Here is a 20637-nt window from a genome sequence, read left to right on the forward strand (position 1 = left end):
GAAAAAGGAAGGGTAGGAAAGGAAACATGGGAAAAAAATAGCAAATTTTTTTTTATAGGGTGTGTGTATTAATAAAAGAGGGATGTGTATATATAATTACTCAAAAAAAAAAAAAAAAAAGAATATGCAATGTAACCATGTCTATATGCTAAAATGATTTGTTTTTTTCATTTCGATTTTTTTTTTTTCCTGAATAGAGAAAAAGAGATCCAAAGTTTCATTAGGTTGCCAGATCCAAATGTACATCAAAGTCACCGTCTACATACTATCCGGAGCCGGACGCCCAAACCTCACTGTACATTTCTAGCTTTTCCTTTTTCTCTGAAGTTTGTGGGGGTTTCTTATGTCTGATTGCTTCATTTCTCTGGTAATATAATACTAGGTTCCTTAAAAAAATATATATTAGGGTTTGCCTTGTTTCAATCTTTTCTGGATATTACTTTTCTTTTGGAGGTTAAAGCTATTGAATCTTGATATGACAGAGATTATTGCATATTAATTTTTAGGAGCTAGAGGGAGACTATGCATAAAGATAAAGGGGATCATCATCATCATCTACGTGGTGTGGTTAGATCACATTCTGAACCGGCTTTGAAAGACAAATCTTCATACACTCCCTCCACGTCATTTGCTGCAATTGGCCATTACAATGACAACAATCTATTCTTTGAAGAGGGTCAGTTTCTTTCATACACCCAATACCTACCTGTGTATGCATATTTCTATACAATTACATATGCGTGTGTGTGCATACATATCTATGATAGCATTTTGTTCAGAGAATTCATATTTATTATTAACCAACTTGTTTGGACTTGTTAATCCACGTCTGGTGTTAATTAATCAATTTTGGAAGCGGACATTATCACTCTATTTCTCAGTTTTGTTTTACATGCAATTGTCTTGGTCTTCATCTAATTGCAGAGGAATCTGAAACAAGTTGCGAAGATTCAGACGTTAGACGTTTTGATGAAGAAGAAGATTCATCTTGGATATCATGGTTCTGCAATCAAAAAGGGAATGAATTCTTCTGTGAAGTTGACGACGACTATATCCTAGACGATTTCAACCGCTCTGGTTTGAGAAATCAAGTGCCATTCTATGATTACGCATTGGATATGATTTTGGACGTTGAGTCTTCTGATATCGGTAAAACTTACCTGGCCATTTTCCATGACCGCTTTGTAGAAATATTATATTTCGTAATCCTGCGATTTCAATTGCATTGCTACTTCTAGAGTCACCAAATTTGTTCACCGTCCGCGCACATAAGAATATAAGATCACTATCTTGGTTGACTAGATAAGAAGAATTGTCACATTCTTTCGATGAACAAAATTTGGTAAGCACTAAAGCACATTTGTGGAGTCTAGTCACAGTATAATATATGTAATTTTTTAAGAATGTTGAATTTGTTATATGTGCTAGCTAGTGCTTCATGTTTGATCGAGTTGAGTAATTTGTTTTCCTTTGGGATCAAATAGATGGTACCTTACATGATCATGAGCAGAATAACTTGATCGAATCAGCGGCAGAGATGCTCTACGGTTTGATTCATGCCAGATACATAACAACTACTAAAGGAATTTCTGCAATGGTAAGATTTATTTATGTTAACCATGGACCCATGGTAGTTCTTAATATATGATTCCAAGCTTCTGGTAGCTAATACTGTTGTGCAATTTTAGTTGGAGAAGTACAGGAACTATGATTTTGGTAGATGTCCAAGAGTAAACTGCAACAAACAAAGATGTCTACCTGTAGGTGAGTCTGACATTCCAAGATTGACTACCGTCAAAATATACTGTCCCAGGTGTGAAGATATCTACTCTCCACAATCCAGACACCAAGAACGTATCCTTAACCATTGCATATGTCTAAGGTTAAAGTCATCTTTCGGTCTACCTGATTTGGCTGAATTTTAACTTTGCTCCATGGTTACAAGATCAATGTGTTTTCAATCTTGGTGACTGGTGTGGAGTTTCGTCAAATTATCATTAAAAATCACCAGTGCAATGGCTCTCGGCTCTCTCCCTTGGCCAAATGGCTTGCCCAACATGAGTGAAGCCCTTAGAAGTGCGATTCACAGGTGATTTTTAACTTCAAATTGATGAAATTTGACTTGTGACCAAGACTGGAAACATCTGAATACACAGTAAAAAAAAAGTAAACTGGTAAGACTAGGACCCAATCTTATATGATTTCTTGTACTTCAAAACACAAAACAATGTTTCCTTGACAAGTTTAGAAATCGATGGGGCATATTTTGGAACCACGTTTCCTCACCTGTTTTTCTTGACTTATGGGCATCTTAAGCCAGAGAAGGCAAGTCAGAGCTATGCTCCAAGAATATTTGGCTTCAAAGTCCACAAGAAATAGACAGCGGAGGGCAGTTCTCATTCTTTGCACTGAGTAGTTCAGGAAGGCTTTTAACTTGTTTAGGCTGTGCAATTGCTGGTACGCAATGATATATGCATCAACTTGATTCTTTCAACACGGAACAGAAATCCTTATTGCGGTTACATGTAGAAAATGCCATTCATTCGGATCATGATTTAATTGAAATGTGCATGCATGGTGGCCATCTACTTTCTTAAGTAACTAGAACCTTTGAAGTGGCAGAGGAAATGTGCATGCATGGTGGCCATTTACTTTCTTAAGTAACTAGAACCTTTGAAGTGGCAGAGGCTAGCTAAAGTATAGGCTAAAAGCTTTACTAGAAAGAGTGAATAGATTTTTGATATATATTTAGAACTGGCTAATAATATGGTGGCATAGACTCCTAATACCAGCATTCAGGGGATCATAGCTGTTACCACACGGATTGGTACCAAATTCCATCACTGAACAAGTCAAATGGGTATAATATTTCCATGGACAATCTTGTCCAAACAAAATAAGGGTTAGCAAACTGAGTGATCATCTAAAGGGAACACTAGGAATCAATCACCATTCAGCAGCCACTAGGTTTCCAAAATCACACCTGATACTCTGGATGTCTTCATTGATAGCTGTTGCTTCTGCTTGCAACCTGCTAATTTCAGAAACTTTGACCTCTTTCATTGACACTGCCATCATCCGTTTTTCTTGTAAGTCCTTAATCTTCTTGTCAATCCCAGTGATTGTTTCATCATAGGTGGTTGTGTCATGAGTACTCCCTGTGATCCTAAGTTTAACTTCCTTTGATTGTTTCTGAAGCTGTCCCAACTTTATTTTAATGTCTAGCAATTCAGTCAGACGATGCCTTAGTGCTTTGACATCAAATCCCATCAATTCCATTTCAACTAGTCCTTTCAAATAGCTTTCGATTAATTCTCTAGGATCATCAACTCGTAAATTGGAAATCTTCTCAACCAAAGAAGCAAAGGCTAACATACTGCCGATGGCTGCTCCTTCACGAAATACAGGATTCAAGTTCACCGCAAAATGAAATTGCGGCTTCTGCGGAAAGTTTTTGAATACTTCCATGGATTCAAGATGTTCCCATAGTGGAGAATTCTTCACAAAAGGCAGATTTGGACTTTTTTCTTGTTGGTTGACAGTCCCAGCAGGGTTACCTAGATCACAATCTTGATGTTAATCAAACAGACTACAGCCAAAGGAATCTATTTGAAATTATCACAATTCAACTATAATAAGCAAAATAAGACATAGGGTTTAGGGTTTATTGATATTGGTTTGTCATGTTCTATCATACCTATATGTTCAACAACATTAGCTTGGACACTTCAACATCAGTAAAAACTCCAGTTCCGTTATGCTTTACACCTACAAAACCAATGTTTTTCAGGATACCAATGCTCTATTTCCATAGTGCACAGAAGGAATTTTCAGGTTGTGAGCCTCTTATACCTGTCAGTTTGAACCTTTTCTTTCTTTGGTAAGTTGCCAGGTTTTGGTTCCCCCTTGGATTTGCAGGCTTTTCAAGTATATCATTCATACAACCTGCAGCCACAGATCCAGAGTCATTAAGTTCCTCACAACCAAATCTTAGCACATTAGAGATCTCCAATCTATAACCATCTAGCAAGTGATGTCTAGCTTTGACATATTACACACACCTGCTGCTGGATCTTTTGGGTGTTGAACAAGTAACTCAGCCTGTTTTTTCTTCCCTTTTATTCCACTGCTCACTTTATCTTCATTACCATGTTTAATCTCCTAAATGAGTGAAGAACAAACATCATAGTCAGAAAAATTGAGTTAGATGGTAGTAATATGCATCCAAATCCATATTTACTATAAGCGAAGCAGAACAGTTTTGAATTAATTCCAGATTCACAAAAAAAAGAAGAAGAAAGAAACTCAGGTTTCTTTAAGAACAAAAAAAAGCGTATTAAGGTAACACTGAATAGTTTTAGATAATCTTGTTTTCTTGATAAAAGAAGAAATTTCAAGCAGCACTACTTTAATAGACATGCTTTGAGTTAGCTCTCAGGAGAATCATCTTCTCGTATTTTCAAAAGCTAAGTTTATTCTTCAAAATCACAATGCTCTTGCATTTGTTTGATAGGAAGCACATTGGTCTTATTGTCTTACATTTAAACTTCTCAGAAAACTTACCTTCACAGGAAGCAAACATGAATTTCCAGCATGCAAGCCCCCAATTGCTTCAGGCTCTGACGGGTTACCAAAAGATTCAATCTTGGTCATTACATTTTCATCTTCAATGTATTCTTGGTCACCTCTTACACTTTTACTGCCATTGCTGACTGCACACACACAGACGCACAATTTCATTTAACGTTAATCAATGTGGACATATGCACGTCTCAGGATTGTGGATGTTATACCATGCAATTTTCGGGGTATACCCTTCCTTCCACGTTTTACAAATTGTGAGTTTGGTTGTCTCCCCCTTTTTACAAAATTGATTGCTAGACTATCCAGTTGTTCGAACTGCTGTTGCTCATTCGTCTGCCACAGGATTAAAATGAATTCACATCAGGACATCGGATGCAGAACTCAGAAGAATAAATATCAGATGAGAAACAGCTGTTCCATCTCTTAGTTAAAAAATAGCAGCCCTACTTTGAAACATTAAAATGAAAAATTCTGAACCAAATTATCTATAAAAGAACAGCACCACTTGGACTGCCTCCAGGTCAGTTGGTGCATCTCTGAGAACATTAACCTTAGCTTAATGCTGGAACATATCTATTTATCATCCCATATGAACTACAGAGGCCTAGTTTCCTTTCTCTTTTAAAAATTCAGGAAACATGTAAAGTTGAGTAGTTATATGTTCTAATATTTCCCCAGGAATGAGCATTACTGAACCCTGCACTTGGGGTTTAGAGAGGCAAGACTTGACTCCCAGGTTTGTTTACCCCAACAGAACGTTCATTAATAGGAGACTAAATGCCACTGAGTTACGTTCTTGAGAGACCACTTACCTCTTCATCAGTAAATAGGCCTTTCCTCTTGGATGTTTTAGCTGGGGTTTTCCATTGATAGGATTGTGCAAGAGACAAGGTGTCTTCTGAATCTTCCCCTTTTAATTTCTTGCAGGGAGTGGGACTTAAAAATGTTGAATCATCACTAGGATGCTGAGATATTTTCAGTTTGTCTTTGGTTCTTTCACAAGGTAACTTATCCATGCAAGGACTCAATTGCTTCATCCTAAACTTGGTATGACAAGGTGTTTTGCCTACAGAATTACTGGAAATTTCCCTTGCATGTCTTGGTTGTATTCCACGATCATTAGTAGATTGAAATTCCTGACAAAAAAACAAAAACCAGCATTATGCCACCTACGGCTAATTTGGGTCTATGTATGCTTTCAGCATGGTAACTTCAACTTGAACATCACTAAACCATCTGTATCCAAATTGCATCACAAAGTTGGAAAAAAAATAAATGAAATCACCACTCCATTGTAATCCTTGCCTTCTCCCCATCAAAAGGGTAAGCCACATGAAATTAATGTAGTAAGAGAACTCTTATAATTTTGTGAACAATGAGAATTATCAACCAATTGTAGGGTGCCAAGGACAGTATTTCTATTTTTCTGAAACCTGTATGAAAATATAGTAGCAAAATGAAACCTCTGAAGGGAATTTTGAACACATCCCTATGATGGGGAAACAGATTAAAGGTACTAATCATTAACTCGCCGAGACAGAAAGTTAGTCAAACATTTTCAGAACTAAAGACAGCCATGATCCCTGTATAAACAAAAGGAAAGCATACATACCGAACCGCTAGTCACCCATTGTTTACCAATCCATTCCAAGTGGCACCTTAACTCTGAATGACAAAACTCCTTCTCCTCCTTTGTGAATCTGAAAGTGACAATGTACCTCTTGTGCGTAAGAACTTCTGTAATGTCCCCTACCCACCAACCCATATCACAGAACGCATCCACCATTTGCGACAAGTGAAAATCTTTTTCCTCTTGCTGTGGAGGGCGAGGTCGAATCTGGTGATCAGTTACAACTTCTTTAACAAGACCATTTTTATCATCATTTTCTAGGGTCTTATATTTGTATTGCACCAAAAAAGAGTCACCCCCTACTTGACCAATAAAAAATGCAGGTAACCATGAAGACCATAGATGATCTTTTTCCAGATTCACTTCAACTGGTGTCCATGGCTTGTAATTTGATCCCCTCAACACCTGAATCAGTGAAAAACATCAGTTTTACTTTTACATCATCATCAAAAGCATACCATAAAGAAAACTTTTGTCATCCCTCGAGTAACAAAAAGCTCCTACATTCATTGTACATGTCATGAACAAATGAATTTCAAAAAACCATCACCTCATTAAATCCACACACTACACAAAACCACAACCTGGTCATTATTTCTTTCCTAAAAAGAACGGCTTTCATTCATTAAATCATAACAAACCTCATTACAATGATCAAGGAAACGCCTTTACCCTATCTGGATTCTTCAAACACAAAATTATCCACAAGAATCATAACAAACTGCTCTTAAAAACTACGAAAACGAATAAAGACTCAAACTTTTTAAACAATCAAAACCAATTCCACAGCCAAACAACAGAGTAAGACAATGAATAAACTATTGCAGAGCACATGTATGCTCTTTAGTCAAAAGAAGCCTCAAGTAAATTCCCAACATAGACCCAAGTAAAACCCTGCATTTATAAAGCACAACTAAAACCCTGCATTTATAAAGCACAACTAAAACCCTGCATCAAAAAACAAACCCACATATGCATCATTACCAAGAAGACCCAAGAACTAGTACCTGTCTTGGGGCTCTGGTCCAAACCCCATGGTCCCAATCCCAATGTGACCTCAACTTACTGCGCTCTAGCTCCAAATAATCCGGCGGTTTCTTAAACGTCCCCACACCATACTTCTCCCCCACAACACTCATCACCAACCCAGTCCACCAACCTTCAAGGTGAAAAGCATCAACGACGTCGTTCTCCTCCTCCTCCGCATTGTCAGCCGGAGGCGGCGGCCGGAGAAGCCCCACGGTGGTGTGCTCGACAAGTGGCTTGGTGGGGTCCTTGTCGGAGACAAGAGTCTTGTACTGAATCAAAACCTTGTTGGAAGTAAAGGTCTTTCTTTTTTAGGCTGAGGAGTTTGCTGGTGGCTCTAAGATTGTTGCAGGGAACCATGCACCTTCAGACCCTTTTTCTTTGCTGCAAACTTCGACGTTGGGTGAGATACCCAACAGGGTTATGGCCACCATTGCTCTCCTGCTCCTCCATTTTAATTGGTTGCTTCACAGTTTCAAAGGAGGAAAAAATTATTACTATACAATTTTGGCACTGCACTTACTCTTTTGGACCCTATGAAACACAGGGGATGATTCGATTTTGTCTTCTCGTGTGCTGTCTCAGCTCTGTTGCTGACACGTGTGTTTTCAGACATTTATTTTGCTGTTTTATTAGGATGATGGACGGACGAGAAGTGCTTCCGAATATTGAAATTCTAAAGTCGATCTGTTTGATTTTATTACTGTAGGGCGCACCACAATTTCAGATTGCAATCCAACCGTTCTGGCTCCAGTACTCAATAGGGCACACCATATAAAGTTTGTAATCTAACGATTTTTTAACTCCAATTTCAATATATGAAGCATCATAGAACTTCCAATTTTTTTTCTTAGTTAGACTCCAATTTTTTCCTTTGTTTTGGAGATTATGACCAATATCCCAAGTAAACAAAATCTAATCAACATAATCAAATCTAGAACCAAATTCTTTTGTGGTCAAGTAGTAGAGTGGATTGAATCTAATTGAGAAGAGACAAGATTATAATCAACCATCACAAATGATAATTCCAAATTGAATTAGAAAAATAATAACAAATTATTTGGTGCCTAATCGGGGCCTCGTCGTGTTCAATTCTCTGTATGTGCTCGGACGGGCGACAGTGGTAAATAGAGTCACTAAGACTGATGATGCACTTTTGAGAGTAAAGATGTAAATTAGGGTTAAGGGTCTGTAAATACGGTGGGTGTTTTTTACTTTTATATTGGTGTTTTGACATATTTTCTCGTCTTGAAAAAAATACAAACCAAAAAAAAGGTAAATGTGACCAAGAAGTCTATAACACTTGCCATAGTTATTAAAGGTGAATAGCATTATGGAGTATGGACTAATATGGATTTTTTTTTTTTTTTACATCTAATCAATTGTTACCATTGGTCTGGTAGTGAAATTTGGCTTCGATAATGCATTGGGAACATCAACAATGTTTCTAATATTGATGTTCCTAATATCTTAACGTAGATAGAGGTTAATTCTCATGCATGTCCATACGGCCGACCAAACAAAGTCTGAGAATGACCAGAGTACTAGAGCTACCATCAGTCAAATTAAAAAGGCATTGTTTTATTCAAAAAAAATTAAAAAGGCATTGCATATAAATTAGTCTCCATGGACAATCTTGCTCCAAACAAGAATTAGCAAAGAGTTCCCACTTAAAGAGACTCACTGATTACTTCTGATTCTTATTACAGCAGCCAATCTGTGCAATCATAATGGAGCAGCAGCTAGTATGTCGAAACCATGTTGGATGCTCTGAATGCCTTCACTGATAACTTTTGCTTCTGACTGCAACTTGCTAAGCTCGGAATCTTTGGCCGAACACATTGACACAACCATGGCCCGTTTTTTCTTCAAGCCCTTGATGTTTGCTTCTAAGTCCTTGATCTCCTTGTCAATTCTACTGATAGTTTCAGTGTCCTTGATTGTGTTTTGTCTACACGCCGTGATCTTGGTTTCAACAACTTTGGACTGGTTTTGAAGCTCCTCCAGCTTGGCTTTCAGGTCTAGCAACCCAGTCAGACGACACTTTATGGCATCAACATCAAAGCCGTGCAGTTCCAATTCAACTGTCGCTTCCAAGTTGCTATCAATGACGTTTCTAGGATCACCAATCCGTATCTTGGAGGTCCGGTCTACCAAAGAGCTAAAGGCTAACATTTTTCCGAAAGCCGATCCCTCACGAAACACCTCTTTAGTTTTCAGTACAGGATGAAAATGCGGCTTCTGTGGAAATCTTTTGAATACTTCCATGGATTCAATATTTTCCCATAGTGGGATACTTTTCACAAAAGGCAAATTTGGACTGTCTTCTTGCTCCACATCACCTTTGACTCCAGTTTCAATTTTTCTTCCACTTACTTCATTTTGTTGGTTGGCAGTTCCAGCAGGGTAACCAAACATGACGTTAGTATATAAAACTGTAAAGATAAAGGAATCTATAAAAAAATTCACGACATCTTACTTGATCCCTCCACGGTTTTTACAGAATTCCCTTCCTTTATAAATAAAGATTGATCATGATCAGGTTCCTTTGCAGGAATTCCAGACACAGCCAGCTTAACTTTCTCTACAGAAGCTACAGCTCGGCCATCTCTCACCGAATCTCCAGAACCTGAAAATTTGAGAAAAAGATCTGAATTTTAGACAAGAAAGATAGACCAATTATGAACGAGAATTGTGTTTCTCACCGAAGAATGTGGCACAGATTGAAACTTTCTATATACTACCATTTAGTGAGGATTCTGTAGCTTTGGGATATTACCTGTTGTTGGATCTTTTGAGTGTTCAACAACCAACATAGGCAGTTTTCTCTTCAGTTTTATTCCACTGCTTGTTCCATCTTCATTATGTTGTTGGTTATCCTGCATGAGTAATGAACAAACACCACAAACAGTGGAAAAATTAGCAGCTTTCATTTTTCCCTTTTCTATACTTTTTGTGATGCTGATTTTTTATCTCTATTACTGTTGCCCTGTAGATTGTATACAATGATGTTCTGAGTTCTGTTTCTCTTCTAATTAAGTTCAGGATTGACTTACCTCCATAGGGAGCAGACATGAGCTTCTAGCCTTTGATCCCCCCATTACTTCATTCTCCGAACTGATCCCAGAAGATTCAATTCCGTTAATTACATGCTCATCTTCAAGATTTTGTTCATATACTTTGTCAATTCCACTGCTCTTCTTGACTGAAACTAAAAATACAAATTTGTCTTATATGAACTACAGCATACATAAATAGTAGTATGTATATAGATATAAACAGAGAATGAATATTTCACTTAATGTCAATCAGTCTCGAAATTAGATTTGTGGATACATCACCATGCAATTTTGGTCGTCTAGCCTTTGAACCCTGTCTAACACCAGGGGATGGGCTATCAGCTTGTGATTTTCGTCGTCCACCCCTTCTTTTTACGGGAGTGGTTACTTCACCATCCAGTTGCCCGACATGTTGTTGCTCAGACTTCTGCAAGAGGAATGTAGGGTAATTCTAATGAGGGACATCGTGTGTCGGAAGAAACAAAATCAAAGAAAAATGCCTATCTTCAATTCCTATCAAGTTATAAAATGATGGAATGAGAGAAGTTAATGAGGTTTAGAGTGGCCTTTGACTTTGTGTAACACTGTAATGTAAAGCACATTCAGGAATGTGATCCCAAACACAAATGTTTTTTTTTTTTTTTTTTTGAGTTACTTACCTCTCCATCTTCAAAAGGCCCTTTTCTGTTGGATGTTTTAATTGATTTTTCCCTGCCAAATAATGCTAACAGAGATATGGAGTCCTCTGAGCGTTCCCCTTTTAACTTCTTTGAAGGAGTTGGACTTGAAAATGTTGCGCCATCATTAGAAAGCTCAGATAATTTGAGTTTCTTATTCGTATTTCCGTAAGGTGATTTATTCACAAGACAAGTCGACTGCTTCATTTGAGACTTAGTATGACAAGGTGTTTTTTCTTCGGAGTTTCTGTAATTGCTTCTTGTATATCTTAATCGTTCTTCATTGACAATAGAATTTTCAAGTGCCTGATATAAAACAAAAAGGTAAGCCACTCGAAACTAAACTGAGTCTATATATACTTCTCAGCATATTCACATAAACTTACTGAACTTCCAGAATCACATTGCATAATGATGCTAATCCAAAAGAAAAGACTGAAATGATGAACTGACTGATATCATCGCCATCATCCTTCCCTTTGTCCAAACATAAGGGTCAGACAGAGTGATTCAGCCATAACAAACACAGTCATAAATCCCCATATGAACAAAACGAAAACATACATACCTTAGGGTCAGACACCCATTTGCTACCAATCCATTCTGAGTGGTGCCTCAGGTCTGACGATCTGAATTGCTTCTCCTGCTTTGTGAATCTTAATGTGACAACATACCTTTCCTCTGTAAGAACTTTTGTAATGTCTCCAACCCACCAACACATATCTTGGTATGCATCCACCATTCCCAACAATTCAAAAGCTCTTTCCTCTTGCTGCGGAGGGAGAGGTCGAATCTGATAGTCCGATACAGCTTTAACAAAACCATTTTCATCACCATTATTCGCACCCTTATAACGAACCAGGAAAGAATTGCCCCCTAATGGACCAACATAAATTGCCGGTATCCAAGCATACCATACACGTTCTCTGTGTAGGTTCACTTCAACATCTTCCCCAGGGCTGAAATCCAATTGCATCATCATCTAAACAATCAATAAAAACAATCAGTTTTCCATATATATCATAAAGTAATCGAATGACAAACAAACATAACCTCGAATACTAATTTCGACCATCACATCATTACTCGATGCACATTATATACAAAATCCCAACTTTGGTTCATCAATCATCTGCTAAGAAATGGAACAATAAATGCATCAATGACAATCATGCAACTGCTAATCCAGCTGGGTTCTTATTGCATGAACAGTATGTTCTTAAAAAGGTAAAAATTTCAATCTTTCTGAGCTAGACATATAATCAAACCATCAAAACCCAAGACATAAATTCCCAAATAAACCCAAAACAGAGCACATGCATAAACCCATCAAAAACCCCCCAAATCCGACATGCATTATCAAAATCAACCAAACCCAATTCACCTACCTCCTTCCCGGCGCGAGTCCACTCGCCGCCGCGCCAATCCCAATGCCGCCGCAGCTCGCCGCTCCCAAGCTCCAGCAAATCCGGCGGGCTCTTAAACCCCACCGTGTACTTGTCCCCCACAACACTCATCACCACCCCGGGCCACCACGCGTCCAAATTAAACGCGTCAACGACGTCGTTTACCTCAAACCCCTCCTCCTCCTCCGCAGGCGGCGAAGGCCGGAGCAAACCCACCTCGATTTCCTCCGTCAGCGGCTTCAAAGGGTCGTCGTCGGAGACGAGAGTTTCATACTCTACCACCAGCAACTTCTGCTTCCGATTCCGAAGCGAGAATGGGGACGGGTTTGGATTTGGGTCCAGGACATGAGCAGGAAACCATGCACCTTGTACGTCGCGCACCTCGACTTTCGCGCCGCGGCTGAAATACCCACATGGGAGACAACTGATCTCCTCCTTCGGGTTCTTCATTTCGCCGGAATTTGGGTTTTTTTTTCTTTTCCGGCAGTGATAGAAAACGGCGGTCAGTGTGTCAAGTCCACTGTGATCTTTGCGGAGTCAAATGTCTTTTCTACTTTAGTTCTCGAGATTCTCTTCAAATATCCCACCACCCATCATTGACTCTCCCACTCTTGAGCGACGTGTCGCAAGTGTTGGAAGCGACATGTCGTTGATCTCGCTAGGTTCCAGAACATTCCTTAATTAACCCTGATCTCTCTGTTATTATGGTTAACCCTAATCATCCTATTTACTATATATGTTAGACTAGAACATGCAGGTTTCTATTGTTTGTTTATACAGCTTTCAATGGTGAGCTCGATTGAGTCAAACACAACTGTCCTAGCATCGATTTGATTCTTGTTTACAGTGAAAATAACTTGGTTCTCTTGCATTATATATATCAATGCCTTAACGACCATCAATTTGACTGAAATTTTACAAAGATGATCTATACGTTAGTACCTAAAAACTGAACGGTCGATATGTGGATATGAGACCGAAAAGTGACCCTAAACTCCAACCATACACGTTAATTTCAGAGTGAGGCCTCACTCTAGATAGGATTTGTATATATATATATATATATTGCAATTTTGTCAAGATCTTGGGTAGAGCTAGAAATTAAGAAAGGAATTAACCTTCATAATCTGCCGGAAATGGAAACGACAGGCCAAAGCTATTGCAGACAAACAACAAACAAGAGAATCAATAGGAAACAGATAAGCCTCCTCCTCTGAGAGCTTTTCTCAGAGCTCAAAGCTTTTCTTCCTTGAGAGTCGGTGGCACTGCTCACCCTTTATGGGTGCTTCCCTGAGCTATGTCTCAGATCTGGGGCTTCTGCCTCTTGTTTCTTCTCTTTTTTTCTCCTTCGGTCTCCCTCCCTTCTCCTTCCATCTTGCCCCAATTTTCTTTTTGCACTTTAACCCCAAATTTGCTCTAACCCATTCCTCACCACCCATCACTTTCTTTTACCCACCATCTCTCAACTCAAGATCTTGTTCCCTGGATTTCTTCTATTCCATTTCAAATCGGTACCATGGCTTGGTTGTTGCAGTGGCTTCTCTCAAACGCGATTTCTCGCGTCTCAATCGGAAGATAGGTAGAGCCTTGGCTCGGGTGCATGCACCATCTACTTCTATGTTCTATTTTCGGGGCCTCTTGGCTCCTCCTGATCTGGGTTTCGTTTGCCTAGATTTGTTATCAAAGTTGTGGCTGCAAATCTCATGTTATGGTGCAAATTTGTACTGTGGGGAAGAGGATATATCTGTGGTTAGATCCTCTTTTTTCTTCTGTTTTTCCATTTTCAGGGTTATTTTGATCGGACTTTGGTGTAGGGGTCTCCTTACAAGCTGCAATTTTGGAGTTCCAGGTGCCCCAAGACATGCGCTCCCTGCTTGAGGGACGCTGCTGCGTTGGCTGTCTGACGAAGCTTCTAATGTCTTCCTTTAATTTGCGTTCTTGCTTTCCTTTATGTCTTGCTTTTCTTTAGGCTTGTTTTGTTTGTTGCGTCTGTTCGTAGTTCCTCTTGTCTTGCCTCCTGTGGCTTTGACTATGAGAGCTCTGTTTCTCTTCAGTTTAGCCTTTTGGCTTTCTGTTGTTGTATGGCTGGGCTGTTTGCCCTCTTTTCAATGAATATCTTTGACCAAAAAAAAAAAAAGACTGGTTTCGAATATATTAAGACTAAGATAAATAAGTGCAAGAATGCATGGCTGATGATATGGGATTAAAGGTCCCAGCATTCTAAACTGTTTGTACCAGTTATACCAGTAAATAGAGGTTCTCATTGACCATCTTGCTCCATAAGTATTAATTAAGGGTTAGCAAAAGGAGTGGTGATTATTGGGGAACTAGGAGGCACCACATTCACCATGCAGCTGCTGCTAGATTTTGGAAATCATGCTCGATGCTCTGAATGCCTTCATTGATAGCATTTGCTTCTGATTCCAACATACTGATTTCAGAATCTTTCGCCGCCCTCTCTGAGACCACCTTTGCCCTTTTTGCCTGTATCCCTCTGATCTTTTCCTCCAAGTCATTGATGTCCGCATCCATCCCACTGATAACTTCAGAGCCTTTGCTTCTTTCATGCGTACAATTTGTGATCAGGATTTTGACTCCGTCTGACTTGTTCTTAAGCTCTGCAAACCTAAGTTTCATGTCTTGCAATTCATTCAGTCGGTCCTGGAGTGCCTTGACATCAAATCCCAGCCGTTCCAGTTCAACTAGAGCTTCCAAAATGTCGTTGATGGAGTCACTAGGATCATCAACCTGCAGCTTTGAAATGTACTCGACCACAGCGGCAAAGATATGCATACCTCCAAGGGCTAGTCCTTCACGGCATAACATTTTAACCTTCAGTAAGGGCTTAAAATGTGGCTGTTGTGGAAACCTTTTGAATGCATCCATGGATTCCAACATTTTCCAAAATGGAGATTTTTTCACAAAAGGCAGATGCGGAGTGTCTTCTTGCTCAATGTCACTGGTAATTCCAGTTTCACCTTGTCTTCCTGTAACCTCATATTGTTCCTTTGCTGTCCCAGCACGTTTGCCTAGAGCACATTTTCCATTCAATTTTGTCAGACAACATGAAGTGAGGTCTGGTTGTAGTAAGATTAATCAAACAAAACACAGTGAAAGGAATCCATGAAAGTTTCACAATATCTTACATGAGCCCTCAGTAGTATGTTCAGAATACATTTCAGCTATGCTTGATGCCTGAAATTGATCATGAAGGGATGTTTTTGCAGTCCCAGCAGGGTTACCTAGAACACAATCTTCATGTCATCAAACAGACTACAAAGAAAGGAATCGATCAAATTTTCAAGATAGCTTACCCTCCAAAGTGTTTTCAGAGTCCATGTCACACAATAATAAAGGTTGATCATGAAGAGGTGTCTCTGAGGATATTTCAGTCCCAGCCACTTCTACTTCCATTGCAGTAGCTTGACCTTTTCCATCTTCTGTTGGATCTTCAGAACCTGAAATTTATGAAGACTTGATTTAAAGACAACAAAGAAATACACACACACACACACACACACAGAGAAGAGGATAAGCATGCGCATGTATCACAAAATTGCAAAAGAAAATAAGATAGACAACCAAAGTAATCCACTAAAAGTTTTCAGCTTACTTGAGCCCTCCATAGTCTTTTCAGAATGCATCTTGTATATGCACAATGGTAGAGGCTGATCATGAGTAGGTGTCTTTCCGGGCAGTCCAGCCTCAGCAACTGGAATTTGTTGGTTGGTAGTTGCAGCAGGGTTACCTAGAACAGAATGCATCTTGTATATGCACAATGGTAGAGGCTGATCATGAGTAGGTGTCTTTCCGGGCAGTCCAGCCTCAGCAATATCTGTTCCAGATACAGTGTGAAAAGTAAAAGACAAGATGACCGTGTACTATAAAAGAAAAGGTATGCCGCAAAATATGTTTTCTTTTTCCTGTTTGTTTTCTAGATGATCGGTGATGGGAAGGGAGAGTAGGGATCACGCTCATGAAAATGTTTTCTAGTTCTGCAGTTCTGTTCACAGCTAATGAGCTATAGCAAAGTAAATAACCATTTATCTTTTTCAAAATATAACCATTTAAGATTAGTTTTGTAGCTGTGACATATTATACACATCTGCCGCTAGACCTTTCAAGTGTTCAACAAGTCTATCAGGCAGCTTACCCTTCACTTTTGTCTGATTGCTCACTCCATCTTCATCATGTTGATTAATCTCCTGCATTATTGAAGAACAATTAGAGAAAATTTGAGCTAGACACAATATGATGCCGCCAAATCCATTACTATTTGAGATACTTAGGATATAATTAAACACTTCAGAATTAATTGAAGATATTCATAGCTAATCCTCAAACACTGTTTGAGATCTCGACACACATAATCCTAGCCCTTCCATCCCTTGGGCAGCACCCTCTATGGTCTAAGCATGCAAGCCCTTTCATTTCATGTAATAGGGTTTATTAAAACATTTTTCTTGGTAAAAGAAGCACTAGTTATGTCTATCATTGAACAGCAAAGTTTCATTCCCATCATCACTGTCTTACATCTGTGATGATAGGAAGCACAGTGATCATAGATCCATATTGCCTGCACCACTGAATGTAGACTTTAGCTTTGATGTGTAATATCAGAAATCCAACTTGACATTGGCAGCACATCCTAGATGGACTTAGGTATCTTGAAAATTACCCAGAATCATACATGAATATGGCCATGACAACTGCCATCCAACAAATTTTTGGTTTCAAAACTTTGTTGCAAATCTTCCCTTTTCTTCTTAGTTCTGAAAGATTCCTTCTTTCCTTTTTTAGAATGTTGTGATACTCGAGTTTATCTATAATGGTGTTGTATTGTTACATTGTTTGTAATGCTCTTCTCTTTCTTCTGTTCCCAGGCTTCAGATTTACCTTCAAATGCAGGAGACTAGAATTTCCAGCAAGTGATCTTCTCGTTACTTCAGAGTCTGACTGAATACCAGAAGATTCAGACTTGTCCATTACATGCTCATCGCCAATACATTCTTCATCAGCCTTGTCCATTCTACTTCCCTTCTTGACTGCAACTAAATACAAACAATAGGTTTTATGAATTACACAATGCCTTTCATGTAATATTACTCAGTGTGGTTATACAAATCCGATTGTTATGGTCTTCTTACCATGAATTTTCAGTGGTGGACTGCTCCCATCAAATTGTGATTTTCTTTGTCTACCTTGTTCTCCAAGCAGCGACCCAGTCTTCTGCAATAGGAATCATGCATTCTAATCAATAACAAAATCAGAGGAACAAATAATGCATCTATTATTAAAGTATAGCACCAAATTCCAACACTTGTCTCTGGGAGTTCACTTACCACACCATCTCCAACAGGGCCTTTTTCATTGGATATTTTAATTGGTCTTCTCCTCACATATACTTCATCAATAGAAACAGATTCTTCTGGATGTCGTTTTAACTTCTTGGAAGGAGTTGGACTTAAAAATGTTGCATCATCATTAGGTTGGTCCAGTAGTTTCAGTTCATTTGTGGTTTTACTATAAGCTGATTTATCAATGCAAGGACCCAGCTGCTTCATCTGATTCTTCTGTGAGCTAGCATAAGGATTTTCTTCTCCCGTGCTATCCTTGGTAGCACGTGACCTTTTAAGTGGTGTAGCTACCGCAGAGTTTCTGGAATTTGTGAATGTATGCTGTGTTTGTTCTATATCATCCATCGCAGACCCAAATCTCTGAAAAGAAACCAAAATTAAGCCATCCTGAAGTAATATGAGTCTAAATAGGTTTTTCAGTATGGTTAAACTAACATGAATGATGAAAAGATGAAAGAAAAGAAAAAAATCACAGCTATATGATGAAGCAACTGTCATCTTCATCATCGACACCATCGACACTATCACCACAATTCATCATTCTTGGCTCTGTCCCAATCATAACGGCCGGCCACATGTTTTTGTTTGTTTTTTTGTTTCTCAGTTTTATATCTACAGTACCATTGTAATGGTTCAACTTATTAATAGTACAACTCTTAAAATGTAGGACAATTAGAGCTATCAATCAATTAGCGTGTTCCCTAAGCACAACAGAACCTGTATATTCCTCTGAATCATGTACAAAACTATAGTGGCAAAAATGGAAACTATCAAAAGAAATGGAAAAACATAAGTGAAAACTAATTCCTTCACTGGAGAAACAGAATGTACTAATTACTATCTTTGAAGTCAGAGAGTGGTTCAAACATGTTGACCACCAAACTCCTAAAGAAACTCATCCATTAACCCCAATATATAACGTAAGGAAACATACATACCGAAAAGTCAGACTCCCATTTTTTGTCAATCCATTCCATATGGAGCCTTAGTTCTGAGTGACTGAATTCTTTCTGTTCATCTGTAAGTTTAAAAGTGACAATGTACTTATTGTCTGGAAGAACATTTGTAATACTTCCAACCCACCAACTCATATCATGGAACGCATCCACCATGTCCAGCAAGCAAAAACCTGTTTCGTTGTGCCGTGGAGGGCGAGGTCGGATCTGATGGTCAGATACAGCCACTGTAGCAATCCCATCTTTATCACTGTTCTTTAGGCTCTTATATTGAACCAAAAACAAGTTCCCCCCTAATGCACCAGCATAAATTGCTGGAATCCAAGCAGACCATAGATGTTCTTTGACAAGTCTCACTTCAATTGGAGTCCCCGGACTATACATCGATTCCTTCATCCGCTAACAATCGTTGAAAAAAAAAAAAATCAGTTTTCTTTTTTATATCATAACCAAAGAGCAAAGCAAATAGAACATTCTTGTCATCTCTACGAATAACAAAAGGAAACCAGACTCACTGTAAATAAGATCAATGAATGTATCACATCAGAACTAAATGCTCTTGGCCAAAGAATGACAGAAATCATTGGCCATATATATATATACTAGAAAGTGATCAATAGTCCCCCACTGTTCTATCCACCCAAAAAAGACTACGAAAAACTTCCAACTTTCAAGTCACAGAGTAACCCCAGAAGAACATTTTACAAAGTACAATCAAACTCGATTTCGAGTACTGACTTGGACCATCACATCATCATTAAGTATAATAACCCCAAAATTACAACTTGGGTTCATCATTCACCCAAAAAAGGAAGCAACTTTGGTTCATAAATCATGAAAATTCGCAGAACAATGAACCACACCAACATTTTCCAGCTATTTTCTTAACAAAAAATAAACGAAATTTAAAAGTAAAAGAACAGAGTATGGTAATTTCCCACCTCCATGTTTCTTAAACCCTGAAAACCCCTAAATCCCCAAAACCCACATGCATCATCAAAACGATGACTTTTATACCTTCTTGTATGGTCTGGACCAAATCTCGTTGACCCAATCCAAGTGACTCCTCAACTCACTCCGGCCAAGCACCAGCAACTCCGGCGGGTCCCTAAACCCCACCCTGTACCTGTCCCCTCCTTCCACACTCATCACCACTCCCGGCCACCACGCGTCGTTGTGAAACGCGTCCACGTCGTCGCCGGCCTCGAATGTCTTCCCGGGAGCCTCCACCGGCGGCGACGGCCGGAGGAACATGACGTTGGTGTACTCCGTCAGCGGCTTGGTTGGGTCCTTCTCCGTGACGAAGGTGTTGTACTGGACCAAGACCTTGTTCGAGTTGAAGCTCTTTCGTTTCCTGCTGAGAACCGAAGAAGGATTCGACGGCGGCTCCAGGATCGTCGCCGGGAACCACGCGCCGTGGAATCCTTCTTCTTCTGTGCGCACCTCCACTTTCTCGCCTCGGCTCCAGAACCAAGTCCGAGTATTGCTGCTCGGTTTCGCCATTGCTGGTTCTTCTCACTCAGTCACTCACAGAGTTTGTGTGAAGAAGAAGAAGAAGAAAGGACTTTAGAGAGAGAAAGGTGAGGCCTTTGAGGCTGATTTGCTCCAAAGTTCCATTCTTTTTTGTCTTATAGTGACTTTTCGTGTCCGACTGACACGTGTGACTGTCAGCAATTTTTGAAAAACGTTTTGATCTCCCTCCTTTTTTGCCTCTTTTGGGAAGGGTCCTCACTTTAATTTCCCTCCTCAACCGACCGTTCCGTTTCTGGACATGGATCTGACCAACGACGCGTCGTTTGGAAGAGTTCCTCTCTGTTGACTGTATCCAAGTTCTATATTTTTACTTTTACATTTCTACGCCATGTGAAAAGTAAAAGTGATTTTCTTGGTGCGAGGTAATTAATTTCTTGTATGAGTTGGTTGCAGGGTCACCTTGTGACTT

General features: G+C 39.2%; 5 protein-coding genes across 10 annotated transcripts; 1 reads left to right on the top strand and 4 right to left on the bottom strand.

The window, feature by feature from the left end:
- The first annotated feature begins 177 nt into the window (after nt 1-177).
- Nucleotides 178-2574, top strand: LOC133718661 (casein kinase II subunit beta-1-like). Of its 2 annotated transcripts, none has more exons than XM_062145525.1 (6): nt 178-295; nt 507-676; nt 925-1149; nt 1485-1597; nt 1689-1854; nt 2249-2574. In XM_062145525.1, the coding sequence occupies exons 2-6, from the start codon at nt 523-525 to the stop codon at nt 2377-2379; spliced, it is 789 nt and encodes a 262-aa protein (XP_062001509.1). In that variant the 5' UTR covers nt 178-295; nt 507-522; the 3' UTR covers nt 2380-2574. The 2 variants fall into 2 exon arrangements, with proteins under 2 accessions (XP_062001509.1, XP_062001508.1); XM_062145524.1 differs by having other exon boundaries at nt 201-367.
- Nucleotides 2575-2760: 186 nt separating this feature from the next.
- Nucleotides 2761-7693, bottom strand: LOC133716927 (DUF724 domain-containing protein 7-like). The gene is made up of 10 exons (XM_062143563.1): nt 7653-7693; nt 7222-7546; nt 6157-6619; nt 6018-6073; nt 5397-5720; nt 4794-4917; nt 4564-4712; nt 4062-4161; nt 3853-3945; nt 2761-3557 (listed from the first exon to the last, which is right to left on the bottom strand). Exons 1-10 carry the CDS (start codon nt 7691-7693, stop codon nt 2947-2949), a joined length of 2286 nt encoding a protein of 761 aa, XP_061999547.1. The 3' UTR covers nt 2761-2946.
- LOC133715283 (uncharacterized) lies at nt 3421-5715 on the bottom strand. 2 transcript variants are annotated; one of them, XM_062141724.1, is made up of 7 exons: nt 5397-5715; nt 4815-4917; nt 4564-4712; nt 4062-4161; nt 3853-3945; nt 3698-3768; nt 3421-3557 (listed from the first exon to the last, which is right to left on the bottom strand). In XM_062141724.1, exons 1-6 carry the CDS (start codon nt 5619-5621, stop codon nt 3698-3700), a joined length of 741 nt encoding a protein of 246 aa, XP_061997708.1. In that variant the 5' UTR covers nt 5622-5715; the 3' UTR covers nt 3421-3557. The 2 variants fall into 2 exon arrangements, with proteins under 2 accessions (XP_061997708.1, XP_061997707.1); XM_062141723.1 differs by having other exon boundaries at nt 4794-4917.
- A 1103-nt stretch (nt 7694-8796) lies between the features above and the next one.
- LOC133715282 (DUF724 domain-containing protein 3-like) lies at nt 8797-12941 on the bottom strand. Of its 3 annotated transcripts, none has more exons than XM_062141722.1 (8): nt 12365-12941; nt 11545-11958; nt 10959-11282; nt 10582-10726; nt 10297-10397; nt 10020-10119; nt 9720-9869; nt 8797-9615 (listed from the first exon to the last, which is right to left on the bottom strand). In XM_062141722.1, the coding sequence occupies exons 1-8, from the start codon at nt 12830-12832 to the stop codon at nt 8966-8968; spliced, it is 2352 nt and encodes a 783-aa protein (XP_061997706.1). In that variant the 5' UTR covers nt 12833-12941; the 3' UTR covers nt 8797-8965. The 3 variants fall into 3 exon arrangements, with proteins under 3 accessions (XP_061997706.1, XP_061997705.1, XP_061997704.1); XM_062141721.1 differs by having other exon boundaries at nt 10297-10445; XM_062141720.1 differs by having other exon boundaries at nt 10297-10451.
- A 542-nt stretch (nt 12942-13483) lies between these two features.
- LOC133718686 (DUF724 domain-containing protein 1-like) lies at nt 13484-20277 on the bottom strand. 2 transcript variants are annotated; one of them, XM_062145550.1, is made up of 10 exons: nt 19713-20277; nt 18678-19094; nt 17725-18099; nt 17530-17611; nt 17279-17427; nt 16536-16587; nt 15996-16217; nt 15697-15840; nt 15529-15624; nt 13484-15411 (listed from the first exon to the last, which is right to left on the bottom strand). In XM_062145550.1, the coding sequence occupies exons 1-10, from the start codon at nt 20196-20198 to the stop codon at nt 14726-14728; spliced, it is 2709 nt and encodes a 902-aa protein (XP_062001534.1). In that variant the 5' UTR covers nt 20199-20277; the 3' UTR covers nt 13484-14725. The 2 variants fall into 2 exon arrangements, with proteins under 2 accessions (XP_062001534.1, XP_062001533.1); XM_062145549.1 differs by having other exon boundaries at nt 17279-17433.
- Nucleotides 20278-20637: the final 360 nt, after the last annotated feature.

This window comes from Rosa rugosa, chromosome 6 (assembly GCF_958449725.1).
Source record: "Rosa rugosa chromosome 6, drRosRugo1.1, whole genome shotgun sequence".
NCBI classification, from domain to species: domain Eukaryota; kingdom Viridiplantae; phylum Streptophyta; class Magnoliopsida; order Rosales; family Rosaceae; genus Rosa; species Rosa rugosa.